This window comes from Lethenteron reissneri, chromosome 16 (genome assembly GCF_015708825.2).
Source record: "Lethenteron reissneri isolate LAM-NWPU_2019-01 chromosome 16, ASM1570882v1, whole genome shotgun sequence".
In the NCBI taxonomy this organism is placed as follows: domain Eukaryota; kingdom Metazoa; phylum Chordata; class Hyperoartia; order Petromyzontiformes; family Petromyzontidae; genus Lethenteron; species Lethenteron reissneri.
In genome coordinates this window covers 14,431,609-14,449,069 of record NC_083794.1, presented here as the reverse complement: position 1 = coordinate 14,449,069, position 17,461 = coordinate 14,431,609, and the positions used below count along the sequence as shown (strand labels likewise).

The 17,461-nt window shown below is 53.2% G+C and overlaps 2 protein-coding genes across 2 annotated transcripts in view; both read left to right on the top strand.

Moving 5' to 3' along the window:
* The window catches only part of PPAT (phosphoribosyl pyrophosphate amidotransferase), a 40,936-nt gene extending 38,949 nt beyond the window's left edge, over nt 1–1,987 (top strand). Inside the window, exon 11 of the mRNA XM_061552512.1 lies at nt 526–1,987. Coding sequence (XP_061408496.1) covers nt 526–740 — 215 coding nt within the window. The 3' untranslated portion in view covers nt 741–1,987. The remainder of the gene's footprint in view (nt 1–525) is intronic.
* A 3,294-nt stretch (nt 1,988–5,281) lies between these two features.
* On the top strand, nt 5,282–17,227 carry SLC25A48 (solute carrier family 25 member 48). Its single transcript, XM_061552504.1, has 7 exons — nt 5,282–5,511; nt 7,223–7,266; nt 9,248–9,319; nt 13,208–13,514; nt 14,206–14,433; nt 15,562–15,695; nt 17,068–17,227. The coding sequence occupies exons 1-7, from the start codon at nt 5,466–5,468 to the stop codon at nt 17,188–17,190; spliced, it is 954 nt and encodes a 317-aa protein (XP_061408488.1). The 5' UTR covers nt 5,282–5,465; the 3' UTR covers nt 17,191–17,227.
* The last annotated feature ends 234 nt before the right edge of the window (nt 17,228–17,461 follow it).

The following is a 17,461-nucleotide window of genomic DNA, read 5'->3' as shown; positions in this document are numbered from 1 at the left end:
GGCGGCGATTTTTGTAATGGAAACACGGACCGAGAAAACAACGGCGCGGGCTTAACCGCTATCGCGGGTCGTGGTCCCCGACCTCAACGAGCATCGCGGGTCATCGCTGTCACAACACACCACTGCGTAAGGCCTCGTGTTTATAAATAATCTAAAGTAAAGGTCAATAGGTTCAAGGCCAGCGCCGCTCGGGACCTCCACATCGCTTCCGTGTTTTGTGGGACGGCCGAGTTGACCCCCAACGGTCCGCTCTTTGTTACGCCGCACAGCATTCAAGGATCTCTCTCATCATCACCACCACCACCATCCTGGCCTTAGGTCTCCATCGTCGTGCCAGATTCGCGCTGCCGAGAAGCTCGCGGTGCCTCTTTGCCGCTCGTTTTTGCCGCGTGCCGCGCGACGCGAAGTCGTGGGTCGCGTGCGCTCGTCACCTCTGCCTTACGCCGACCCATGTCTGTCTCCCCCCCCCCCTCCCCACCCACCCCCCTACTACTACCAATCATTCTCTCCCACAACTGCACGCAGATGCCAACAGTGTGGAGTACCTGTCCGTGGCAGGGCTGCAGTGGGCTGTGCAGAAGGGCATCAAGCACGGGGGCAACGTCCCGGTGACGGCCGTGCAGCTGGAACCCGATGACGACCGCGACCACGACGGTCGCGAAGTGGCCAACGGCTCGGCAGGCTCCGGTCACTGCACCGCCTGCCTGACGGGGAGCTACCCCGTGGAGCTTGAGTGGTGACCGCCGCCGCCGCCGCGTTGGCGCCACGTTGGCGTCCCGGTTGCACCGCGATGGTAGCGACGCTCATGAAGTCGTCGCGAGCGTGCGGCCGTGGCAGGCTGGTGGGGGAGGGCAGCGGCCACGTGGCAGAGAAGCCCTTGGAGCTATGGAGGCCTGACCCCCACCCCCCGCAAGCGATGGACGATGTGACGGAGAGACGCAGCACGGTGTCCCGTTCCCCGAGTAGTGGGAGAGGCGTCGATGCCACTCGAGATACAGAAGCCCAGCTGGTTGCTTGCTGCGTAGTTGCTGTCCCTCCCCCCGAATGCGACACGAAGTTTTGTTGTTATTTTTGTAATTTAGTGCCAAACAAAAATGCAACTGGCGGTAGAGATGGCGCAGGAACTCACAGACTGCCCTTTGCAGCCCTCTGTCGAAGCTAAACGGTGAAACTATCCTGAACGTAACTTTGTTGCATCATTCAATTGTTGTCCTGCTTTGAACTTAATGTTGGGCCTTGACACCAGCCCACCCCACTCCCCTCTGTGCAGCCCTGCCACAGGAAGCCTGGCTGTGAATCTAGGAAAGTAAAGGCAGCTTGATAACCTATACACAAATCAAACAACTCTTCAGGAAAATTTTAAAGGAAAAAAGGTGCGCTTTAAACCATGATTACATTTTAATGCAGTGTTCACAAACATCGAGGCGTCTCATGCAACGACAAGAAATGCAGCCATGTTGGTCCAGGTTCATTCGATTACCACGTGGCCCATTCGAATCAATCAGCGCAATATTGCTCGTACAAAAAGACAACATAATGCTAGAATAACAGTTGCTTCGAGTTGCGGACCTAAATGCAACTTTTATTTCCCTCGGTGTTGCATCCTTTTCTTAAAAAACAAAACTCTATGAAAAGGGCAAAAAGCACACGGCAACAGCATTTGTTGCTAGCAACGTTATTGCAAGAGAAACAAAAACTTGCACTGTGTTGATCTTTGTACTTCATCTCAAAGAGGCGTCAATTGTAGCAAACCACTGGTGGCGTGTGGCACCAAACGGTGAATGTGGCGGTGCAACTCAAGAGGCCAGATAATGTTTCCCGAGACGAGTTGGCGTCGCCTGCCTTTGCCGCCATCAAGTTGATTTCTCGTCGTTGCTCGGAATGCGCGACGACGGGTTTTGTCTTGTTGCGAATGTGTTTTTAAACAAAGTTCATTTTGTGATGACGGTTTTGTTTTTTGGTCAATTTGAATAAAAAAGATGTTACATTATTTTGTTGCGAGTCCTGCCAACAGCCCGCGTGTGGTTCACGCGCGTGGGTGGTGCCGATTCAAAGCGTCGGAGGTAGAGATCGTGAAATCCCGAGCGCTGCGGACATCGCACAGGAGAAGCGGTGGCCAAGATGACAGGAGCTGCTACGAGTGTTGGGCCAGTGAAGTGGCTCGGCGGTTGCGCGTTTTGCCGCTTGTTACACGGGAATCGTGGTTCGAATCCGGTCAGCCGCCCCGGTAAATGCGGGTGTGACCGCTAAATTATCGCCGGTCTGCTTTTCAGCGGGCATTAAAGATCCCGTGATGTCATTCGAGATTGAAGAGGAGGCGACTGCGTGCCGGTGGCGTCATCCACATTTTGTCCAGGTGCTGCAGGAGTCACGTGCCACAGGTTCCACAGGTGCAGCTGTCACGGAACGAAAACTCACCCTGGCCGTCAACTGGGCCAAGTTGTCTTTCACAACCTCTTCTCGAGGGGCGCGGTGGTTGGGGGATTCCCGCTCGCCCTGTCGGTGCATTCTGGGATGACCGACAAACAAGAAAACAAATGGGCGGCGAACAAAAGGCTGTGTGCCCACGTGTGTGCCACGTGTTCGAAAACCGTAAGATAACCTAGTGTTCCATTTGTGGAACACGGCCTCTTATCTCTGGCAGAGCAAGCCGCTTGTTTACTGCTGCTGCTGACGGAGGTTGGGAGGGGAACGGGACAGCGCGTGTTTAAGGCTCTTTCATGTATCGGTGGGGTTTATGTTTTTTAAGGCGGGGAAAGCGTCAAGAACGTTGCCGGAGTTTGAGAAAGTTTGGCCCGTCGGCCTGCCCTCGACAGGAGCTCGCCTGCCCCTTTAAGTGAAACGTCTTCTCACTCGCCTGACGATGTATCGCTTTGTCACCAACACGTATCTCCATCTATCCATCTTAGTTTGTCTGACAAACTCTTGATCTATTAATCGATCCATTTATCGCTGTATCCACGAATGTGTCAATCGCTCTTCGTATGTCTGACCACAAGCTTGGCAGCAGGTTATGGTAAAAGTGGTTTAATTTGAAATGTAAATATACAGAAACGTATATCGCTTTCACTGCAGCGTAATTAAATCCGACAGGCGGGGCTCACCTCTGGCGGTGCTGTGAACCAGTGGCGACAATTCCACAGTCATATGGCAGGACCAAGTGAATCGTTCCTAGAACAGCCACTCATCCGGTTATCGGTCTCGCGACCTCCGGATCTGCCTCGAGTGGCCTCTTTGTCAAGGCCGTCGCTCGAACGTCCCTCCTTTAAAAACAAATATACATCACAGTAGAAGAAGAAAAACAACACTCGTTCTGTATTCGCGGTTTCCGACGCATGCATGCGGGGCTGCCCATAGGGAGGGGGGAGGTGGAGGGGGTGCGGCGCCCTTGGCAAATCACGCAGCGTGCGCCCCCCGACGCCTTCAAAGCGAACGGGAGGTGATCGCTTCTGGCACCTTGACGCCAAATCGCGGGGCCCGGAGCTGTCGCCCAGAGTCGCCGCGGCCCCCCAGGGACGGCAGTGCGTGCGCGGTGAACGTTTCCCACAATAAACACCGCCCGGAGGTACGGGGCCGTTCGTGTTCTTCGTGACGGAGGTCCACTCCGGTCGGAGAATGACGGCGTTGGCCGGGTAGGCACGGGGAAAAGCACCTCGCGTGTTGGTGGAGTGGGGGGGGGGTCTCAAAACAGATTGAACGGTGGGTACCCCCAGCGTCGGATTGTCCTAGTTAGCACACGTGTAGCTACTACACGTGTAGTAGCTACACTTGCTACGGGCCCCGCACTTTCAAGAACTCCGCACAATGCTTTCAAGGTATCAATTCCGGTTCTGTGATTCCGCACTTGTTCTACTACTATAGTACTATACTGCGCTGTAACTTTCATGAACGACTGGGTGTTTTAAGGTTAGCGATTTGTCGTATTATATGGCTGTATAGCAACGAAAATACAATTTACTTTGCTATGCAAGTAAAAATGTAATTTTTTTAATATAGGGCCCCTTTACAACATCATATGCTATAGGCCCCGCACTCGCTTCATCCGGCACTGGCCACCCCAGGGGGCGCTGAGTATCCCAGGTGGCACCGGGGCCCACACTTATTATTGAATGAATTCTCCCGCGCCTCTGCCCATGTCTTTGTTTGAAAGTTGAATTCGTGCCGCGCTCTCAACGTTAACGAACAATATCCGAGTGTCGTCAGCTCGCGAGATTTGATGGAGCGAATTCTACTTTTGTCGTAATCGTCTCCGTGCGTGCGAGGATGTCACGGCGACACGGCGCCCATCACGCTGGCAGTAGCCCCTCCATCGCGGCACGCTCATTTGTTCAACGAAAATGAATTATTGACGCGTTCGCAATCGCCTTGGCGATAACAACCGAGAGTCGCCGCCTGCGTCCCCCGCTGTTCGCTCGCGGTGACGACCACGTCGGCCCTGGGCCGCTGCACGGCTAGAGAATTCCACGGCAGGTTTGAAATAGCGCCACGCGGCAGAGAAAGTGGTTAACCCCCCCCCCCTCCCCCACCATGGGATTTGGTGACTGTAAAGCAGAAATTTTCGTTTTGTCCACAAGGGTGGTCTCGGCGTTGGCATGAGTTGAACTTTCGACTGTAAAATCCCACTGATGAGAGTCTCCACGTGGGAAGAGCCCCGGAGACACCCCACCACCACCCGTCACCAGGGACAGCACCGCCGAGACACGCGTCACGGCCCCGCGCCTACAACCCCGGGCGAGCCTGGCGCATGCCACCGTCCGAGCTCTGTCGAGGCTGAAACCTTGCTGCGCTTCGCTTCCAACATCCGACGAAACAGGGCGGCTCCCCGGATGATTTTGCGATAGGCGTCAGTGTCATAGGAATGTGGAATTTCCACCAAGGGCTCGGCACCTCCCAACGGACAGAGGTGATCGCTGCTCTGGGCTCGTTTGAGCATCGGAGCCTCTTGGACGTATTCCCAATGTGCGGTTCGGAAAAAAAATCATTCGCAAATGAACTTTGACCCTGCATCTCATGAACGGTTTGTTAATTATGATTCACGAAGCGTGGTGGCGGCAGGGCCGACATAGAGGGAGGTCGGGAGGGAGATGGAATGCACGGAGGGAAAGAGGAAGAGAGGAGGTTGAGGGATAGTGGAATGGAGGGAGGGATGAAGGAAGAGGAATGGATGGAGAGATCAATGAAGGGAGGAGGGATGGTGGGAGGGAGGAGAGAGCGAGGTGGGAGGGTAGAGGGCACTGGCTGATAAGGCAGTGGGCACATATAGCGTGGTGCACTGGCAGGAGTGATCGCGACTCAACAGCAACACCCAGGACCACCCCTGAAACCCAGCGGCTCCCAGCACCCCGAGGGAGGGGTCCCAGTCCCCGCGGGGTCTCAGTGCCCCTGGAGGTGATCGCCGTGGCAGACCTGCTGGCCACGTCTTTTCGAGCGCAATCTCGGAGACGACTTCTGTCATCGACTGAAGCATGGGCAACGTTAGAGTGGATGACTTCGTGGCCGGGTGGATTGGAGGTGAGTTGTGAGTGGGAGAGGGGAGGGGGTTCGTGGGGGCGGGGGGTAACGAGAGGTGGGGGGGGTTGTTACCTGCTTGTGGTCACCTGTGCACGGCGTATGGTTAAATGTTCGCAGCTTGATCAAAAGTCCTCGTGTCACGAGGCATCGTCCGATTCCAAATCCAATTGCGTGTTGTGACGGAAATGGGGGCTTTGCGAGATAAAGTGGCTGTTGTTGATGTAATGGGCGCCACGGTGGCGAGATGCTAACAACCTCGCCTGGTAGACAAGAGGGTGTTGATTCGATCCCGACCCTGACGCCTGCTGTATATTTGGAGTTTGCGTGTTCTAGACGCGGTCGTTTGGATTTTTCTCCGGGTTTAGAAACACGCGTTTCGAGCATTTGTCTGCTATAAATGTCTACTTGATAAGCCACTTCGTTGAGCTATCATTTTGGCCAGGTCGCTTCGGAAATAGAGCTACATAGCTCAGTGAGCCTTACGTGGTGAAATAAAATGAAAAGAATTGAACAAAAAAAAGTTGTATCTTTATCCGCAACAACCTCGCTGAGTCTCAAGACACTTTTTCACAAGCGTCTTGCGATTTTGGGACGTTTGGCCAATTTATATAAACATACAAGCTGCCCGCACGTCCATTGGACGTGACTGTCCGATCCTATCGAGTGTGCAGGCGGTCCAACTGCACCGGCACCCACAAGACAGAGGGGGGAGGGGGGATCAAGTGCAAGGCTATGAAGAGGGGAAATTGGACAGGGAGGTGCCCATTTAATTCCATGTACCAGGGCCCATGCCAACCACGGCACTGTCACTGAATTCATGCGAGAGATTTCGTCAGATGTATGTAGGACTTTTTTCGCACCGTACGTAGCCAGCCGTGCTAATTGGAAGTGCGGGAGGACAGCATGATAGTGGGACGTAAGAAAACAAAGGCACATACCTCGCGCATTCACATAGCAGACTGTTGGGGAAAGAATTGTTAGCGAGCACCCACGAAAGCCGCCGACACGGCACACAGGGATGTGGCGATGTTTACACATCGCACTACGTACTCATTTGAGGCTCTGTCGACCTAGGGAAGGCCCAGGACCGGTTTAAATAATCGTCACTGGTGTTGGCCGTGAGCGGGAATCGAACTCGGGTCGCCGGTTTTGTCGCACAGTGCGATGACCGCTCCACTACCGCACACACACAAATCACTGACACAAATCACTCACACAAATCACTCACACAAATCACTGACACCAATCACTGACACCAATCACTGCTCAAGCAGTAGCAGCGGCGGCGATGTTCAGAGATGGGCATCGCGATGCGTCTCACACCTGCGTGTCCCCGGATGTGTGTCTGTGTGTGTGTCTGTGTGTTCTCGTGTGTGTCTGTATTATCGGGTGTGTGTCTGTGTGTGTGTGTCTGTGTGTGTCTGTGTGTGTGTGTCTGTGTGTTCTCGGGTGTGTGTCTGTGTGTGTGTGTCTGTGTTATCGGGTGTGTGTGTGTATCCCTGTGTGTGTCTGTATCCCTGTGTGTGTGTATCCCTGTGTGTCTGTATCTCTGTGTGTGTGTCTGTATCCCTGTGTGTGTGTGTGTCTGTATCCCTGTGTGTGTGTATCCCTGTGTGTCTGTATCCCTGTGTGTGTGTCTGTATCCCTGGGTGTGTGTCTGTGTGTCTGTATCCCTGTGTGTGTCTGTGTGTGTGTCTGCGTGCGCCACCAGGAGCCTCCAGCGTCGTGGTGGGGCATCCCATGGACACAGTGAAGGTGCGCGCACCCCCTGCACTTGTTGTGCCGTGCCACACATGCGAGCATGACGTTTGCATGTCGACCCTTGTAACCCCATTGTTAAGTCCCTACCATTGTAACCCCATTGTTAAATCCCTACCCTTGTAACCCCATTGTTAAATCCCTACCCTTGTAACCCCATTGTTAGATCCCGACCCTTGTAACCCCATTGTTAAATCCCGACCCTTGTAACCCCATTGTTAAGTCCCTACCATTGTAACCCCATTGTTAAATCCCTACCCTTGTAACCCCATTGTTAAATCCCTTCCCTTGTAACCCCATTGTTAGATCCCGACCCTTGTAACCCCATTGTTAAATCCCGACCCTTGTAACCCCATTGTTAAATCCCTACCATTGTAACCCAATTGTTAAATCCCTACCCTTGTAACCCCATTGTTAAATCCCTACCATTGTAACCCCATTGTTAAATCCCGACCCTTGTAACCCCATTGTTAAATCCCTACCATTGTAACCCCATTGTTAAATCCCTACCATTGTAACCACATTGTTAGATCCCGACCCTTGTAACCCCATTGTTAAATCCCTACCATTGTAACGCCATTGTTAGATCCCTACCCTTGTAACCCCATTGTTAAATACCGACCCTTGTAACCCCATTGTTAAATCCCGACCCTTGTAACCACATTGTTAAATCCCTACCCTTGTAACCCCATTGTTAAATACCGACCCTTGTAACCTCATTGTTAGGTCCCTATCCTTGAAACCCCATTGTTAAATCCCGAGCCTTGTAACCCCATTGTTAAATCCCGACCCTTGTAACCCCATTATTAGGTTCCTACCCTTGTAACCCCATTGTTAAATCCATACCATTGTAACCCTATTGTTAAATCCCTACCATTGTAACCCCATTGTTAAATCCCTACCATTGTAACCCCATTGTTAGGTCCCTACCCTTGCATTCCCTACACCATTGGGGCAGCACGAATGCAGCACGGCCCCCTGCATCGCTGTTCTTGCAGCACCGCGCATGCAGCATCCCTTGCAGCACGACCGTCATCGCCCTACCCTTGCACCTCAACCCTTGCGTCTCACTGCGTCCACCCTCAACCCGTTAGCGCCGCCCTTGCATCACTTGCAGCACAACCGGCATCCCCCTACCGTTGCATCTCAACTCTCCGCTTGCATCGCGAACACTGTACAGCACGAGGCCTTGCAGCAGCATCCTTGTCCCCCCCCCCCCCCCAACGCTTGCAGCGCCACATACGCACATTAGACCCTGAAGACCGAGCACTGCGAGTTGCAGTGACGAGAGAGAGAGACAGCGCGGTGGGTGGTTCCAAAGTCGCGGTTTGAAATTCTCGCCATTAACTTTCCACATTATAGCGGGTGCGATTGTACTAAATCATCCATATTAATCAGTCGTGGAATTGTCGCGCAATGATCATAATAATATAATTACGCGGCACCATGTGCGCGCGACTTTTGAACCCCTCCCCCCCACTGACAAATATGTATGCCGAGTTATGAAACACAAAGCCCCCCCCCCCGGTGTGAATGATTAACGTGGCAGGTGACGGGCGTCTCCGCCCCACCCCCACCACCGATGTAAAATCCCAAATGCGGCCGCGTTCCTGGCGCTCGCCCCGAGCGCGTGGACGCGGCATCGATCGTTACCCGTGTCCTGTGGTCACCTGGTCTCCTTGGGCACGCGTCACGCGTGCACGTGTTCGTGCGACTGCGCGTGGCGTAATGGGGAGCGGTGACGCAGCGGCAATAGCGCCATGCGATACGAACCCGGCCCACCTGAGTTCGATTCCCGCTCACGATCAATAACAGTGACGAACATGTGAACCGGTCCTGGACCCCTTCCCAAGGTGGACTCAGCCTGACATGAGTAGCTTGGTGCGTCATAACAGATGCTTGTGAATACCCCCTCCATCGCCCCCCCAAAAATGTGTGAGAGGCTACATGGGGGATCTTTGTCTTTGTCTGTGGACAGACTCGACTGCAGGCCGCCTCTGGGTACCGAAACATGTTCCACTGCATAACCTCGATCTACAGGAAGGAATCGGTGCGTCTCCACTCACCTTATCCACACACACACACAGATGTATACACATCGTCATCAGGCATGATCAATCCACTGCTGGATGAAGGCATCCCCAAAGCTCTCACGATCCTGCGATACAACGATCCATTCGTCGCCTGCACGCCAGCTGATGTCGTCGCTGCCATCTCCTCGACCTGCATCCATCACCCCTTGTTAGCCACAGCGCTTCCTGTTCAAAGCCACTTCGGTTTTTATAGTTTGGACGATGTCATCGTTGACCTGCATGTGGTCTTCTGATGCACGCGTTCCTCTCTCTGTCTCTCAGTGGCATGCCCAAGCGTGCGTCTCTCCGCGCTTCTCCGCGGCCCTTTTCAGTTTTTCCTTCCATGTTTTTCGTCAATCACCGACGTGCACCGATTTCACGCAAACTTAGCTCGGCCACAATGTCACGGTTCGTTCTCACGATCAAGTCCAACTCTTCACTGGCAACCCCGCACCCGGCTCAAGTTCACCTCTCCATTTCGTCTTCTTGATTTCTGTCTGCCTTCTTACAGCTACACAATTGTCCATACACACCCACAAACACAACATCAAACACATGACGCACGTAGAAACACGCATAGTCATACACAATTGCAATGCGCGAGGAAGAACCACGGACGGGCGGGAAGGCAGCAGCAGCCACGCCGTAAACCGGCGCCAGCAATTCCCGAAGCTCTGCGGTCCTCTGTATATGAAGGTGTTTCCTGTAAGTGAATGATTCATTGTGGCCGCTACATCGCGATTCTGGGCGGCACAGCTGGAGGGAGGGGGGGGGGCGGAAGAGCTGGGGGCAATCGTCATCACAACCTTGGACTGCAAATCGGTCTGGATTTCTGCCAGATTGTGTTTTTCATTTAATAATTCATTAACTATCACACATTGAAAAGAAACCGCTTCGTGGAAGAACGCGGGACCATGCAGCGGACTTTGTGCTAAAACGCGTGAACGGAGTGATGAGCAAACTCCATGAGACTCATCACAGTAACTTTTAGACGACTCTTGGCCAATTCTAACATCTTTCTGTAAAGTATGAGCGCCTGGTGAGACACACGCTCACGTGGTGCGTGCGGTCTGAAACGGAGCCACAGAACTCTGCGCGACGAGATTGCTTCGCCGGTAGAAAACAAAAAAATTAACGAATTTGACCGTGAGGGGGTCGATCGGCGCTCCCATCACGCCCTGCGTGTCCGCGTGACATCGCCGCGTCTACGGGCGCTTTGAAGGCACGTGGCCGTGCCTTGCACACGAGGCCATTTATGTGCTCTAAAGAAGGGCCATTGCCCGAAGCGTCGTGTCTATTATATACTTGTTTGTTTTAAGACCACACACAGTGTTATTGACGAACGCGTGGATTTGTATTGATTTATTTAGCCTTGTTTTAGACCACGAAACCAAATAGTTCAACGACATTTAGTTTTACCAAGTCAGGCTCACTGAGCTATGTAGCTCTTTTCAGAAGCGATCTGACCACAAATGATAGCTCAACAAAGTGGCTTATGACGTGGAAATGTATCACAGCCAAATACTCTAAACGCGTGATGTTCACTTTAAATGTGGAAGGGGAACCCGGAGGACTCAGATAAAAATCCACGCGACCACGGGGAGAAAGACACGCAAACTCCAAATATAGAGCAGGCGGATCGAACCACGACCTCCTGCATACCAGGCGAGGTAGTTAACATCTGCCCCTATAGTGTGAAGGGAGGGGGCTGAGGATATTCCGAGAATCTCTCGTAGACATGCATCTATGCACGAGAGAGCACTGATCATGAGCGATCAGCGCAACAGCGACCCACACCAACATCCCCCTCGGAGCAACGCGAATCACGCTCAAAACAACAACAACAATAATGATAATACATTATGAAACACCCGCACGTGGGACACCATCGGTTCGCTCCCCGTGAGCCTGGAACGAGCGACGTGGATTGAATTAAAGTCTTAAAGCAGTGTTTAGTGCCCCCTGCGCCTCCCCAATCAAGACCCCCCTCCCCCCACCAGCCCCCCGCCAAGGTTACTAAGGTCACATTACAGACAGACGCCACGTGTCCACGCCTCTCGTCGATGCGGTGTGAGTGAGCCATTTGTTTCGCGTTGTGTGTCAGTGTGTGTTGTCGACGCAACCTGTCACCGACGTTCCCCGCTCAGAGCCGAAATTTCTCCTGCACAGTAGCCATGCCGCAGCCTGCGCGCGCCAAAGAAAAACACGCGCCCCTTTAAAGCGAGACCACGACCCGAGTCACGACCCGGCCCTTCTCCTGTCGCCACACACCTAGGCCGTGCCCCAAGGGCCGTTCCTACACGAGTGGGAATAGTCCGTGTTTGTGAAGCAAGGGTGGCTGACAACGCAGCTCCAGACTATAGGGGGAGTGGAGTAGCAGAGGAGTGACGTTATTAAGAAGAAATGGGGGAGGGGGGTGAAGAATAGGAGTCTGCAGGGTACAGAGGGCGACAGAGATGCCAGCATGGTGACCGTGATAGTGAAGAGGCTCCTCGTGGTCACTCAGACGCGCAGGAGGAGTTGAAGGCCTTGAGTCTGGACCTCAATGAGACACGGGGGAGTCGGGAAGTGCCCTTCCTCATTACAGACCAAGTCAGAACGTATTGGTCACCCCGTGCCCTTATAAATATCAACGTTCATCCTACAAAGTCCCATCACAACGGAGAAACACAAATAGACCAACAAAAATGTGCGCGTATTGAAACGGCTGTACGCCGTATGGACCTGGAAACTCCATTTCCCCGTACAAGCATACGGGTGAACGTTATGCGTTGACAGGTATGGAGTGCGGACCAACAAGGAACGGGTGGCAACCCAAACTTCACCGTCCCTCTGCATAATGATCATCCCTTGTGTGCCCTCGCCACCTGCTGGTTGCACGTAGATGGTACATTGAGCGATGACACCCCAACCACGATCTAGTTCAGAATAATAATAATGCACTATCTTCTTGGTTCTTTCGGTAAAGTCACGTAGAAGGGAAATAATAAAATAAGAAAAATAAAACATAATAAAATAAACGTCGTGAGAATTATTTTATTATGTTTTATTTGTATTATTTTATTATTTCACTTCTACGTGACTTTACCGAAAGAACCAAGAAGATGAATCCCTGCAGTCACGAAAGCTTTAAATCGAAATAATGCACTACTTGGATGAAGGCTTCCCCAACACCGCGTTGGGGAAACCATACTTCAGCGCGCTGCGCAGCGCCGGTTGGTGGAGGGAGCTCAGCTCCTGGACAGCTCCGGCTGACACGAGGCCCTCCACCCACGCTCCCCTCAACTTCACCCTTGGAATGGCCGTACACTGAACAACAGAGGAACACACGAATTAGAGGACCTACGCAGGTTAACGGGTACTCACCTCTGTCAAACTATTAGGAAAACTTTTAAGTGTGGGCTTGGGAAAGACGCGCCACGGCTATTGGGGAAGGGATGATGGCGGTGTTCGTCAACAAACATTTGCGGAGTGGCAGCCAAGGAATGTAGAAGAAGAGGATGGAACGACGACATCAGCTCGTGGTGCAGTACCTGCTGGGTGGATTATTACATCGGCTCGGTGGGTAGGCCTTCATCCAGCAGTGGATTGACCAAGTGCCGCATTAAGCTAGTGTGGGGCCTGTAGCATATGTTATAAAGGGGCCCTAAAATATATATATTAAAACAATTTTTTAATTGCATAGTTAAGTAATTGTTTTTTTATAATTTGCTATACATCCAGATAATGCGAAAAATCGCTCACCTTAAACACCCAGTCGTTCATAAAAGTTGAAGGCGGCATAGTACTATAGTCATAGAGCAAGTGCAGAATCACTGATGATTCACCCCTCCCATCCTGATCTGCCCGCGTGCGGCACGTGACAGGCGCTGTCGTTCTTCAAGGGCATGTCCTTCCCCCTGGCGAGCATCGCCGCCTACAACTCGCTCGTTTTCGGGGTGTTCAGCACATCGCGGCGACTGCTGGAGTCGCTGAGACCCCCCGTGGGCCCCGGCGTCCCGGGGTCTCACCAGCACGCCGCCACCGCCGCCGCCGCCGCCGCGCCGTCGCGCACCCCCGTGTCCGAGCTGATGCTGGCGAGCGCACTCACGGGTGCCGTGTCCGTCATCGTGGGGGCGCCCGTGGACCTGGTCAAGATTCGACTGCAGATGCAGACCCAGAATCTGGGGATCGGTGAGTAGCGAGTCATGGGCAGGGGGGGCGGGGGGGTAGTGCGTTCAGCGACACATTCATTGACCTGGGCGGTGATGGCTACGCGCGTGGCCTGTAATCCAGAAAAGTGGGGGCAGCGAGGGTTTGGAGGATCACCACACACATTTTGTGACACTCCCCTTCCCGTGGATGGGGGTACGAGGAGGTACCGTAGCCCTGCTCGCAAGGAGAAGGTGGCACGGCAAGCATGTGGATTCCACCTGTTTCCCATCTGGATAGGATATAGTGTTCCCCCCTCGCACGCGCGGGTGTTGTCCCGGTGCTCTGGTTTCTGAATCAACTTCTCACCGTGTGTGGACCTTAATTCAAGGTCCGGATTTTACCAAATTATCCGCAAATTACTCAGTTGGGCTTGCACACACAGCAGCAACCACCCCCACGACTGGCAGCAGACTAATGCCAGATTGCAGGCCAGCCGCTGAGTCACCCGGTGCCACACAGAGGAAGCTGCCGCCGAGGGTGCCCCTTTATAAAGCGCTCCGAGACGCCCCGGCGTAAAGTGGCACTCATTTACAAACGAATCATGATTATGCTTTATTATTACGTATTATTGAGAACAAAATGTGGATATCATCATCAGCTCCAATGGTGTTGTTCTTACGCTCCACGCCTCTCCCTCGTGCTCCTCGTGCTCTCCACGTTGCTCCCCCAGGCCTGCAGCCGTGCTCGTTGTACCGGGGCCCCATCCACTGCGTGTGGCTCACGGTGTCTCGCGGGGGGCTGCGGGGACTCTACAGAGGCGCCGGCGCGATGCTGCTGAGGGATGTCCCGGGCTACTGCACGTACTTCGTGCCCTACGTGCTGCTGTGCCAGTTCTTCACCCCCAGCGGGCAGCCTGAGCCCTCCATGGGCGCGGTTTGGGTGGCAGGAGGACTGGCAGGTAACCAACAAGATAATTAATTTCACGTTTGTTTTCTTTTCTTTTTTTATTTTACCAGGTGAGGCCCGCTGAGCTCTATAGCTCTTTTTTTAGAAGCGTCCTGACTATCACAAATGATAGCTCAACGAAGCGGCCTATCATCACGTGGCAATGTATCGCAGACAAATAGTCTACACGCGTGATGTTGATTCTAAATGTGGAGGGGAAAAACCGGAGGACCCGGAGAAAAATCCACGTAACCGCGGGGAGAGTGAACATGCAAACTCCTGATATACAGCAGGTGTCAGGGTCGGGATAGAACCCACGACCTTCCGTATACCAGACGAGGTAGTTAACTTCTCGCCACCGTGGCGCCCCTAGATAAGGCGGATATTCAGAAGATGATTCCGAAGTGGAGCTCTGTTTCAAGGGTGACTTGGCTAGCGGACAGCAGTGGAAGTGAAGTGTTTTATACAGACCTGCCCCTCCACGTACATAACTCAATTCTTATTATTATTATTTACACATCCCCTTCAACCACACGGCCTGGGTCGCCATGCTTTGTGCAGTGGATGCGGTTCAGGGTTGAGGCCCCAGAAGCTTCGTGAAAGAACGAAGCCGGCGAATCTTCTGCTCCGAGTCTTTCACGAGGAGGTGTTTGTGACTTATTGCGAACCACGTGCGGATTTTAAACAACATCATCATCTTCTTGGTTCTTTCGGTAAAGTCACGTAGTAGGGAAATAATACAGCGGCTGCTTGCGTTGTGGCCGAAACGTCGTGAGAATTTTATTTTATTACGTCTTATTTTTATTATTTCCCTTCTACATGACTATACCGAAAGAACCAAGAAGATGAATCCCTGCAGTCATGAAAGCTTTAAATCGAAACATCATCATCATCATAATTGTTTTTTAACCCTTCTATCTGGCAACAAAACTGACACCTTTTTTTACAAGGAGTCATGTTTACATAGACCACAATACCTGCAGTCATAATGCAAACAAAAAACATAACTCTGATAATGTGCACTGTCCTTGAAGTTGATTGGTCCACACCCGAGACAGCTTTCCTTAGAGCCTAGTCTCATCGTTGTGTTGTGGTACAGATCGCTGTTTAATTAACGCCACGCTGTGTGTGTGGGGGGCAGGATCCTTGTCATGGGGTCTGGCTACCCCCTTCGACGTGGTGAAGAGTCGCCTGCAGGCGGACGGGGTTGTGGAGACCAAGTACACGGGGGCCTGGCACTGCGCCCTGCACAGCTACCGCGCAGAGGGGCCCGGGGTCAGTGCTCGCAGCCACACGAAGACTAAGGGGCCGGCCATAAATGACGTCACGCATCTCGGGGTGGGGGGGGGGGTCAGACATTTGTGATTATGTGTGACGAGGGAGGGGGGGGTTTGAGAAATGTGCCGTCACATCAAAATGCGCAACTTTAAATAAATATAGACAACACGTTCTACTTAATTGAATAGACTTTTTTTAATAAATGTTTTCTCCTACAACATCAGAGTGCAGTGCCACATTAAATACGCACTACAATGACAATAGTTTGAAGCGATTTGAAGCATGTTTTATATATTTTTGGGGGGGCAGAGCTTTGTGACGTCATATTTGAGGGGGGGGTCTGACTTTTTGCGACGCCGTGTGACGAGGGGGGTGTCAAAAATCGTCCAAAATCGCGTGACGTCATTTATGGACGGCCCCAAAGACCCCCGTGTAGCCATGCACAGATTGTTGGGGTAAGGGCTGTAAACGAGCCCCTTTGTGAAGGCGGGCCGCGTTTGTCTCCCCACTGCCAATATGTCCACACCCACACACAGTCTTCCACACACACGTGCACACACGTGCACACACGTGCACACACGTGCACACACGTGCACACACGTGCACACACGTGCACACACGTGCACACACGTGCACACACGTGCACACACGTGCACACACGTACACACACACAGCCTGCCACACTCGTGCACACCCATACACACCAACACCCACACGCATTGCGTACACACACACACGTGCTCACATTCATACACACAACCTTGGACAATCAGATATACACACGCACTGGTTACACACATCCATACACTCATCATTACACTCCCATATAAAGATCCCCCGTATAGCCTTAACAGACTGTAGGAGCAAGTGCTGTTAACGAGCACCTATGAAGGCCGGAACGGTACACGAGGGGGTGGGTGGCCAGCCCCACGCCCGACCGCCTTTGTCTCCCTAGTGGCGATGTTTACACACCGCACCAGGTACTCATTTAAGGCTGAGTCGACCTAGGGGAGGCCCAGGACCGGTTCAGATAATCGTCACTGGTGTTAGCCGTGAGCGGGAATCGAACCCGGGTCGCCAGGTTCATAGCGCAGCGCGCTAACCGCTACACTACCGCTCCCCACTATACATACATACCTACACACTCCCACACACTACCAACACACACATAGACACCAGGAAGCATCACCCGTGCAGAGCAATTACGCTGAATGTGGATTCCATCTCACACCTCCTCTCCCATTCCACCTCCTCTATGTCCCTCTATCCCGCTCCCCCCCCCTTTGCTCCCCCCCCCCTTTGCTCCCCCCCCCCTTTGCTCCCCCCCCCCTTTGCTCCCCCCCCCCCCCTTTGCTCCCCCTCCCCCCAGGTGTTTCTCCGCGGTCTCACCGTGAACTTGGTCCGCGGGTTTCCAATGAGCGCCGCCGCCTTCCTCGCCTACGAGCTCAGCCTGCGCGCCATCCGCGACATGGGCCAGGGGGCGGGGCTGTGACCCTCTCGGCGGGGCCGGGGGGGAGGGGGGTGCAGGTAGCTGGGTGGATTGTATGGGATTGTATGGGATTGGTGGAAGGTTGGTGGAAGGTTGGTGGAAGGTTGGTGGAAGGTTGGTGGAAGGTTGGTGGAAGGTTGGACGGCAGAGCCGCCCGGAGGGAGGGAGGGAGGCTGGGTGGGCGAAGCTGACAACGTTGCCCCCGACCTGGGCTCACATAAAAGGAGGGAAGCCCCCCACAACGGAGCTGTTGTTTGTATGTCTCCAACGAATC